General features: G+C 50.2%; 2 protein-coding genes across 3 annotated transcripts; both read left to right on the top strand.

The window, feature by feature from the left end:
- The first annotated feature begins 256 nt into the window (after positions 1-256).
- Gltpd2 (glycolipid transfer protein domain containing 2) lies at positions 257-1,966 on the top strand. The gene is made up of 4 exons (XM_013013201.1): positions 257-437; positions 548-612; positions 850-1,016; positions 1,145-1,966. Exons 1-4 carry the CDS (start codon positions 290-292, stop codon positions 1,620-1,622), a joined length of 858 nt encoding a protein of 285 aa, XP_012868655.1. The 5' UTR covers positions 257-289; the 3' UTR covers positions 1,623-1,966.
- Positions 1,967-5,598: 3,632 nt separating this feature from the next.
- Psmb6 (proteasome (prosome, macropain) subunit, beta type, 6) lies at positions 5,599-8,597 on the top strand. 2 transcript variants are annotated; one of them, XM_013013495.1, is made up of 6 exons: positions 5,599-5,751; positions 6,109-6,176; positions 7,128-7,259; positions 7,373-7,502; positions 7,901-8,045; positions 8,365-8,597. In XM_013013495.1, exons 1-6 carry the CDS (start codon positions 5,650-5,652, stop codon positions 8,505-8,507), a joined length of 720 nt encoding a protein of 239 aa, XP_012868949.1. In that variant the 5' UTR covers positions 5,599-5,649; the 3' UTR covers positions 8,508-8,597. The 2 variants fall into 2 exon arrangements, with proteins under 2 accessions (XP_012868949.1, XP_012868950.1); XM_013013496.1 differs by having other exon boundaries at positions 5,629-5,751; positions 7,901-8,049; positions 8,340-8,494.
- Positions 8,598-10,451: the final 1,854 nt, after the last annotated feature.

The raw sequence follows: 10,451 nt of genomic DNA on the forward strand, positions 1-10,451 counted from the left end.
TACCACTTAAGCCACAGCGCCACTTCTGGCTTTTTTCTTTTTGCTTATGTGGTGCTGAGGAATTGAACCCAGGGCCTCATGCATGCAAGGCAAACGCTCTACCACTGAGGCACCTTCCCAGCCCCTGCCTCTCATTTCTTACACTACCAATCCCCCAAATCTCTGTTCCTCACCTCCCTGGAGAGCTGTCTCTGGGGCAAAGGACACAGGGGAGGGAGCATTAATTATTAACCCTTTGCACCTCAGAGCACCATAAGCTCCTTTCCTCTCCTGGAGTAGAAAGGACTGCATGTGGCTTGGGGCTGGGGAGGGGGCAGTGGTCCCAGTGACAGCCATGGTGGTTCTCCTACCACACCTGTGCCTGCAACGCTGCTTCCGCCTGGTTCCTCTCACTATCTTCTCCTTGTTGCTTCTTTACCTCACTGGGCAGATTATCTGTGAGTGTTCCCTTCCTCTCACCTTCTCGGGGAAGAGCCTAAGAGTCTAGGCCCTCAGAACCCAAACTCCCTTTTTTACCCCTCACCCCTCTTTTTCCGCTTCTCCTTAGGTCTCCTATTAGGCTGCAGGGCCCTGGCACAGTCCAGCATTCCAGATGGACCGCTGCTTTTCCAGGTATACGGGGGGCAAGGATGAATCTGGGAACTGCAGGTACGACTCTGAATAGTGGTAAGGAGAGTCAGACTTTCCCCCACCTCTCTCCTCTCCCTTCTGAAGCTGAGAGAAACCCCAGCTAGACATTAGGAGCTTCCCTCCCCCCCCAGAGCCAAGGGGGCTGTTGGTTCTGCCAGCCAGCCTAGCATGCTAGGGGCTCTTCTCTCACAACTCTGCTCTTCTGTCTACGCCCTCAAGGTCCAGCCAGAGCTGGAAGCCCAGGTGGCCCCAAAGGGGGAAGATCCTGCGTGTCTAGGGCCTCAGGGAATGCTAGGTCGCATGGTGAGGCCCTTCCAGGCCAGTCTGAACCTCCAAGAGGACGTGGAGCTGGCTCAGTACCTGGCAGGTTGGAGGGAATTTCTCAGGTGAGTTGTCTCCCTCTTGGGCCCCCCTTGGGATTCCATAGACCTCCTTCAAATCATCGCCCCCCATCCCATCACCAAACACACAGGTTCCTAACTCCTTTGGGTTCCATCTTCGCCTTCGCCTCCAGCGAGGCCTTCAGCAAGGTGACGGTCCTGGAGGCGCAGGTGCACGGCCCGCGCGCCGAGCACTACACGTCGCTGTCGACTATGGCAGCGTGGGAGCGGCGGGCCGGGCTCCTCGAGCCGCCCTTGGCCGGGTCCTCGGGCTCGCGAACGCTGCTCGTGCTGCACCGCGCCCTGCGATGGGCCCAGCTCTGCCTCTCCCGGGTGGCCACGGGCACGCTGGGAGACCCGGACGCCGGCGCGCAGTGCGCCGACGCCTACCGCACAGCCCTGGCCCCGCACCACCCCTGGCTCGTCCGTCACGCCGCCCGCCTGGCCTTCCTCGCCCTCCCGAGTCGCGATCGCTTGCTGGAGATGGCCTGTCCGGGAGCCAGCGAGGCGGACGCGCGGGCGGCGCTGGCCCGGGCGGCTGGCGCCCTGGAGGACGTCTACAACCGCACCCAAAGCCTGCTGGCGGGACACGACCTGCTTCTGCTGGCTTGAGGAAGCCGCGCGCCCGGGGAAGGGGGCTTCCCGGGGGGCAGAATCCCCGCAGCCTGGAGCCGCGCCCCCGGGCCTGCGGGGAGCTGTCCATCTGCCTGAGGCCCCGCCCTCCAGTGACGTCACCGCGGCTAAGACCCGCCCCCAGCCAGCACTGACCCTGGACTGCGGGGAGCCGCCCGTCGCTCTGATGCCCCGCCCTTCAGTGACGTCATCGCCAAAGCCGCACCCCCCCCCTTCCGCGTATCCGCCCTCCCCGGTTGAGCGGAGTGGAATAAAGTCACGGTTTGGCCTCTGCGGATGCAGGGTGTTTTGTGTGATGCCGGCAGGCGCCTGCAGGAAATTAAAAAAAAATGTCATCCCTGTTCCTGGCAGTGGAAAAACTCACGCTTCCTCAGGCCTAGTTGAAACACTCTTGGGCTGCCCAGCCCGATGCTGCGTCTCTAGCCCAGACTCATCTCCTGAACTCCACGGCCAACTCTTCTCATCCACAAACACGCCAAAGGGGGCACACAACGTGGATCCTACCACCTTCCTTCTCAGATCTCAGCCTCCTGAGTACCTAGGATTACAGATGTGAGCTACTGATGCCTGGCTAACATATGCAGTATTCTTTATTGTAATTTCATATGGCTAATTTTTTCACAGAAAATAAATCTTTTCTTTAAAAATACATACTAGCCGGGCACAGGTGGCTCACACCTGTAATCCTAGCTACTCAGGAGGTTGAGATCTGAGGATCGCGGTTCAAAGCCAGACCGGGCAAGGAAAGTCTGTGAGACTCTTATCTCCAATTAACCACCAGAAAACCGGAAGTGGCGCTGTGGCTTAACAGGTAGAGTGCTCGCCTGAGCTGAAGAGCTCAGGGACAGCGCCCAAGCCTAGAGTTCAAGCCCCATGACCGACAAAAAAAAAAAAAGAATACATACTACGTGCTGGGAATGTGCCTTAGTGGTAGCATTCTTGCCTAAAATACATGAAGGCCTGGGTTCCATTCCTCAGTACCCCATAAACAAAAAAGCCAGAAGTGGCACTGTTGCTCAAGTGGTAGAGTGCTATCCTTAAGCAAAAAGAAGCTCGGGAACAATGTCCAGGCACTGAGTTCAAGCCCCAGGACTGGCAAATATATATATATATATACTATGGGGCTAGTGATAGAGTGCTCACCTAGAATGCTTCAACCCTGGGTTAGGTTCCCAGCACTGAATTTTAAAACTCTGAGGGATGAAAAATAAGATAAAATATTCAATGCTAGCTGGGTGAAGGATGGCTCACGCCTGTAGTCGTAGTCCTAGCTATTCAGGAGGCTGAGATCTGAGGATCCTGGTTCAAACCCAGTCGGGGCAGGAAATTCCATGAGACTCTTTTTTTTTGGGGGGGGGGTTCCGGTCGTGGGGCCTGAACTCTGGGCCTGGGCACTGTCCCTCAGCTCTTCAGCTCAAGGCTAGCGCTCTACCACTTGAGCCACAGCGCCACTTCTGGCTTTTTCTTTTTGCTTATGTGGTGCTGAGGAATCGAACCCAGGGCCTCTGGCATGCAAGGCATGTGCTCTACCACTGAGCCACCTTCCCAGCCCCTCCATGAGACTCTTATCTCTAGTTAACCATTGGAAAACCAGAAGTGGTCTTGTAAGAAATGAGAAGCGAGCCAGAGTGACCAATATGAGATCAAGGCTTTATTGGGGGACAGACCTGCCAGGCTGCTCCAAGAAAAATGCTCCAGCAGCCATGGAGAGGTGTAGGCTGAATTTAAACAAAAATTTTGGGGGTAGTCACCCATGGGGGTAGCCCATGGGTCACATGGGCAGTCACATGGGTCACATTACATAGACTATGGGAATTCAGGGATAGGGTCAGTTCCAAGAAGAGGTGTTATGAAGGTTTTACATGGAATACAGAAATTGGGGGGGCGGGGAGAGTCACATTCTGAGAAGGAGTATAACGAGACTGTTGCAACTGGGACGGGAATTTGTATGTCACACCAGTAAAACAATACAGCATCTGGGAAATAGAAAGTTAACAGATTTTTTTAAACAGGTAGAGACACAAGGCAGGGCCTCAAGCAACAAGCTGACTCTGAGACCTTAAAGCCCTGTGACTCAAAATGGTAGAGCCTTGAGCAGAAGAGCTCAGGGACATTGCTCAGGCCCTGAGTTCAAGCCCTATAACCGAGACACACACACACACACACACACACACACACATTCAAGGCTAGCCCGGACTACCTAGGAAGACCCCATCTCAAAACCAAAACATATTTCTTAGAAATAAACAGGTGCAGGCTGGGAATGTGGCTTGGTAGTAGAGTGCTTGCCTAGCATTCATGAAGCCCTACGTTCAGTTCCTCAGTACCATATACACAGAAACCAGGAATGGCGTTGTGGCTCAAGTGGTAGAGTGCTAGCCTTGAACAAAAGAAGCTCAGGGACAGTGCCCAGGCCCTGAGTTCAAGCACCAGGACTAGCAAAAAAGAAAAGGAAGAAAGAAAGGAAGGGAGGAAGGAGGGAAGGAAGGAAAGAAAGAAAACCAGAAGTGGTGCTGTGGTTCACAGCACCCAGGCCCTGAGTTCAAGACCCACCACAGGGCCTGGGAATGTGGCTCATTTGTAGAGTGCTTAAGTAGCATACGTGAAGCCCTGGGTTCAATTCCTCAGTGCCACATAAACAGAAAAATCCAGACGTGGAGCTGTGGCTCAAGTTTTAGAGTGCTAGCCTTGAGCAAAAGAAGCTCAGGGACAGTGCCCAGGTAAGGCCCAGGACTGGTGAACAACAAATAGACCCACCACAGACTTAAAAAAAGAGAGAGAGAGGGCTGGGAAGGTGGCTCAGTGGTAGAGCGCTTGCCTTGCATGCTCGAGGCCCTGGGTTCGATTCCTCAGCACCACATAAGCAAAATGAAAAAAGCCGGAAGTGGAGCTGTGGCTCAAGAGGTAGAGCACTAGCCTTGAGCTGAAGAGCTGAGGGACAGCGCCCAGGCCCAGAGTTCAGGCCCCACGACGGACCCAAAAAAAAAAAAAAAAGAGAGAGAGAGTAAAAAGCAAAGACATGGATTTAATGTCCTGCACTTGTAATCCTAGCCACTCAAGATGCTGAAATTAGGAATATCAAAGTTCAGTGCCAGAGGACATTGTGTGTGTGTGTGTGTGTGTGTGTGTGTGTGTGTCCATTTCACCAAATTTAGACAGAAGGAAGGAAAAAGAGAGGAAGAAAAGAAAATAAAAGAGAAAGGCTGGACATAGTGGGGTAAATCTATCATTCTAGGTATGCAGAAAGCATAAACAGAATCATGCTCCAGGCCTGGTCCCAGCCTAAAGTAAGATACTATTTGAAAAATAATAAAAACAAAAAAAGGCTGGAGTTGTAACTCAAATGGTAGAGCACTTCTCTGGCAAGGCCCTGAGTTCAAAACTCCACAACTCAAACAAAAAAAAAAATCTAAGAACTTGAATACACATTGCATGACTCCAAAGATACACAGATTGCCAATTAGCACGGGAAAATCTGACCCACAGCACTGATTATTAGGTAAATATAAATCAGAGCCACAATATAGCACTCATACCCACTATAATGACAGAGTTAGTGAGGACTTCCCAGAATTGTGCAAATGAAAGCGGTGTAATTGGTAAGGCAAAGTTACTGGTTCTTTGATAAGTGAAAATAGCATAGGGCCCAAGTAATTCCATCTCTTATGCTACCCAAGAAAATGAAAACAAGGTGTGGTCATTCCAACTCTCACTCTCCAGTGTTTACTACACTCCAATCAAATAGATTAATTCAGCCCAAGGCCAAAGGGTTTTTTGTTTTTTTAAGTGAACCCCAGATGTTTTTTAATTGCTCCTTCCCTGCCACACTGCCATCAAGTGTTCCACTGTCGCAAAAGAACCGCGTCTATGCGTCTCTTTTCCCTTCTGCCGTCAACCGCGCTCTAGCTTTGCCCCCCCTCCTTTCCGGAAAGACGCAAAAAGCTACTTAACGAGAGTGACAGCGCGCTTTACGACAGTTGCTTTGTGGTAGCGCTGGAGGAGGAAGATGGCGGCTACCTTAGTAACTGCAGCGGGAATGGGACCTGCCCCGGCATGGGGGCCCGAGGCCATTGCTCCTGATTGGGAAAACCGGGAAGTGACCACAGGGGTGAGAAAAGAAAGAATCAGGGTTCAGGAGATGTGAGCCCAGCCGAGCTCGGGGGAAGGGGGAAGCCTGGGTGGGGTTGCGCGGGCCGGGTGGGGGCGGGGAGGCGGACCCTGCGGCGCGGGAGGCTGCGGGAGACGACTTCTCGGGATGCTGGAGTGGGCCAGTACTTCATTTCGTAGAACTTCATTCTGCCTGCATCCTGAAAGCGACTGAGTGTGAGAGTTGACATTCTGATCTTCTGCAGGTGTTGACCCCCTTGAGTGTGGCACAGATTTGGTAGTCTGGAAACTGGGTGAGGGACGGTTGAAGTTGGGGTGTGAAAAAGTCTAGACTCACCCTTCCCTTCCTTTTTCCTAGACCACGATCATGGCTGTGCAGTTTGACGGGGGCGTGGTTCTGGGGGCTGACTCCCGAACAACCACTGGGTAAGCCGTGCTCAGGACAGATTGGTGAACACCCATCTTTCTTAACCTGCCCTGTCTGCCAGCTCTTTTTTTTTTTTCCTGCCGTACTAGAGATCAAACTCAGGGCTTTGCACATGCTAGGCAAGTGTTCTGTCACCGAGTCATCTCTTCAACCCTTCCAGCCCATCCTTGCCCTTCACAGACTGTGGAAAAAAAAAAGGTTTCAAATCCCCCTGAAGATAAGGATTTATCCCTGAAACGACTACTTCCAGTTTCCCTCATCCTTTGGTGAAATATTTGTAAAAATCTGATCTCCATCCAGTTTTGGGTGAGAATCACTAGATAATAACTTTTTTTTTTTTTTGGAAGGAGGATGATTTGGGGTTTTAACTCAGAACCTTGACTTTGCTAGACAAAAGTCATTGCCACTTAAGCTAGTCTCTGATAATGCTCTTAGATAATTTCTCCCCCCAAGTACTGGCCAGCACTGTCCTTTAGCTTTTTCACTCAAGACTGATGCTCTACCACATCTAGCTTCTTTTTTTTTGGGGGGGGGGGTCCGGTCATGGGGCCTGGGCGCTGTCCCTCTCAGCTCTTCAGCTCAAGGCTAACGTTCTACCACTTGAGCCACAGCGCCACTTCCGGCTTTTTTCTATTTGCTTATGTGGTGCTGAGGAATTGAACCCAGGGCCTCAGGCATGCAAGGCAAGTACTCTACCACTGAGCCACCTTCCCAGCCCCCACATCTAGCTTTTTGACAGTTAGAAATAAGAATCTTACAGACTTTCCTGCCCCAGGCTGGTTTTGAAACTATGATCCTCAGATCTCAGTCTTCTGAATAGCTGTCAAAACTGGCTTGAGTCATCAGCACCTAGCCTTGAATTTCTGTCCTTGAGCCCTGAAGGAGTGGATGGGATAGATGGAAGTAGAAGGAAGATGAGGTCCTTCCCTCACTATTCTGCCATCCTGCAGGTCCTACATCGCCAACCGAGTGACTGACAAGCTGACCCCCATTCATGACCGAATTTTCTGCTGTCGCTCAGGCTCAGCAGCTGATACCCAAGCAGTAGCAGATGCCGTCACTTACCAGCTTGGTTTCCACAGGTGCTTGTGGGCAGGGGAGGAGCAAGTAGCCAAAGGGATCTGGGACTTAAGACATTAAGTGATCTGACTTAGGTTCTGACACTTAACTTTCTCGGTGTCCTCTCCTTCCCCAGCATTGAACTTAATGAGCCTCCACTGGTTCACACAGCAGCTAGTCTCTTTAAGGAGATGTGTTACCGATACCGTGAAGACCTGATGGCAGGAATAATCATCGCAGGCTGGGACCCTCAAGAGAAAGGGCAGGTCAGACCCTCCCTCTGCCAGAGCACTGGAGTCATGTCTGTGATCACTCTATCCTAGCCATTTTTTTATTTCTCTTTTTTGTCTCTACCTCTTTTTTTTTTTTTTGGGTCCGGTCATGGGGCCTGAACTCTGGGCCTGGGCGCTGTCCCTCAGCTCTTCAGCTCAAGGCTAGCACTCTACCACTTGAGCCACAGTGCCACTTCCGGCTTTTTTCTTTTTGCTTATGTGGTGCTGAGGAATCAAACCCAGGGCCTCCTGCATGCAAGGCAAGCACTCTACCACTGAGCTACCTTCCCAGCCCCTCTACCTCATTTTTTAACTCTCTCTAAAGCAGCCTAAAATGGACACCTGTACTGGGAGAAAGTAAATTTGGTTACTTTTCTCCCTTCATCTGGCAGGTATACTCCGTTCCTATGGGAGGTATGATGGTAAGGCAGTCCTTTGCCATTGGAGGCTCTGGGAGCTCATATATCTATGGCTATGTGGATGCTACCTACCGGGAAGGCATGACCAAGGATGAATGTCTGCAGTTCACTGCCAATGGTGAGTATTTGGACTTCTGGGCCTATGACCTTCCTGCTCTCCTTACCCAAACCTTTTTTTTTTTTTCTAATGTGCTGTTCAAGGCTAGTTTTCTACTATTTGAGACACAACTTTGCTAACAGTTTTTTGATGGTTAGTTGAAGATAAGAGTCTCAAGGACTTTTCCTGCCCAGACTGGCTTCAAACCGTAGTCTTCAGACCTCAGACTCCTGAGTAGCTAGGATTACAGGTGTGAGCCACCAGCACCAAGCCCTTTCTTTATTCTTTATGGCATTCCCAGCAACTAACTCTAAGCCCAACTTTCTCCTTATATCCACAGCTCTCGCTTTGGCCATGGAACGGGATGGCTCCAGTGGAGGTGTAATTCGCCTGGCAGCTATTGAAAAATCAGGAGTAGAGCGACAGGTCCTTTTGGGAGACAAAATACCTAAATTCACTATTGCCACTTTACCGCCCTCCTGAATTCTGAGATTCTAGAATACAATAAGAGACAACCCTCCACCCCCATACTAATACCAAATTTAATAAACAGTTTGTCAAACAGAATCTTTGGACTTTGGGGTTCTTTTCTTGACTTCAAGCCTGAACTTGTCTAGACAACTCCTGTTTGTGCACTAAGCTTTCAGGAAGTTGGGAGAGAGATAAAGTGAGCTTATGAGTGCTTCATTACTTCTAGAAGGCTTTTGAGTGTGTGGTTTATAAGCGTTTTTTCAGACCACCTGGATAAAGCCACTTAAGCCACCAGAGTTGGTAGATGTGGGAGCTACCAACTATTCCTTTCCTGTTCGTTCAAGTTTGGGGTAGAAATCTAAATTTTTTTTTTTTGTTTTGGGTCTGGTCGTGGGGCCTGAACTCTGGGCCTGGGCACTGTCCCTCAGCTCTTCAGCTCAAGGCTAGTGCTCTACCACTTGAGCCACAGCACCACTTCTGGCTTTTTTCTTTTTGCTTATGTGGTGCTAAGGAATCGAACCCAGGGCCTCTGGCATGCAAAGGCAAGCGCTCTACCACTGAGCCACCTTCCCAGCCTGAAATCTAAATTTTTATATGGGGGAGTCATCTTCCCTACTCTTCCTCCTGCCAGTCATCAGTGTTAAAACACATAAGAACTCTCTGATTTTAACCCTTCCATCTTTATCCCCTCTCATCTCATCCTAATGCCAGTACGCAGCAGTGTGACGTCTTGGCTTTGGGGAAAGAAGTGAGCCTTGTCTGCAAGTGGAATTTAAAATGGATGTTGGGTGACAGTGGTCAGACATGGGAAGAGTTTTGGCCGGCTCTGGAAGTCACCATTTCCATAGGAGGCTGAGAATGGACTCTGGCCCTTCCATAGCTCTCCCTACTTAAGCCAAGGACTAAAAGAGCTTAGTGGCTCTTGTTAACTGTGATACATTCCCAGTCTACTAATAAACCTCTTTTTCTTCCCACCTATGAATCTGAGGTTCATAGAAACTACATTTGAAATACTCCCTTGAGAGGTTCAGTGAACAGGAGGGAAGATTTCTACAAAACTGATCTGAACTAAAAAGCCAAGAAGTGATAGAGGAGAGAGAATTCCTAAGGAGATAATGAGGTTTTTGATTCAGTGAAGAATAGAGGAACCTCTGAACCTAAACATGTATACCTCAAAGTTAAGTAACATGCAGTACTTTTTTTTTTTTTTGGCACAGCCCTGGGACTTGAACTGGGCCTGAGTGCTGTCCCTGAGCTCTTCTGCTCAAGGCTACTGCTCTACCACTTATGCCATAGCTCCACTCTGGCTTTTTGGTGGTTAGTTGAAGTTAAGAGTTTCACAGACTTAGCTGCCCAGGCTGGCTTTGGACTGTGATTCTTAGACCTCAGCCCCTTGAGTAGTAAGAATTACAGGTGTGAGCCATTGGTGTCTGACAGTACTTTTTTTTTTTTGTCGGTTGTGGGGCCTGAACTCTGGACCTGGGCACTATCCACCAGCAGTTCAGCTATAGACCAGCGCTCTACCACTTGAGCCTCAGCCCCGCTTCAAGCTTTTTCTGCTTATGTGGTGCTGAGGAATCGAACCGTGAACCTCATGCATGCAAGACAAGCACTCTACCACTGAGCCACCTTCCCAGCCCCTGACAGTACTTTTTGATTTTTGTGGCAGAGCCTGTTCTTACAGACCTTCCTGTCTTACCATCATCTTTTTTTTTTTTTTTTTTTGGTTATGGGGCTTGAATTCTAGGCCTGGGTGCTGTCCCTCAGCTCTTCAGCTCAAGGTTAGTGCTCTACCACTTGAGCCACAGCACCACTTCTGACTATCTGCTTATGTGGTGCTGAGGAATTGAACCCAGGGCCTCATGCATGTGAGGCAAGCACTCTGCCACTGAGCCACCTTCCCAGCCCCCTTACCATCATCTTTGATTCTTTTTTCTTCCCCCTTGCACGACAGAT

The sequence above is a fragment of the Dipodomys ordii genome, unplaced genomic scaffold (assembly GCF_000151885.1).
Source record: "Dipodomys ordii isolate 6190 unplaced genomic scaffold, Dord_2.0 Scaffold19, whole genome shotgun sequence".
NCBI classification, from domain to species: Eukaryota; Metazoa; Chordata; class Mammalia; order Rodentia; family Heteromyidae; genus Dipodomys; species Dipodomys ordii.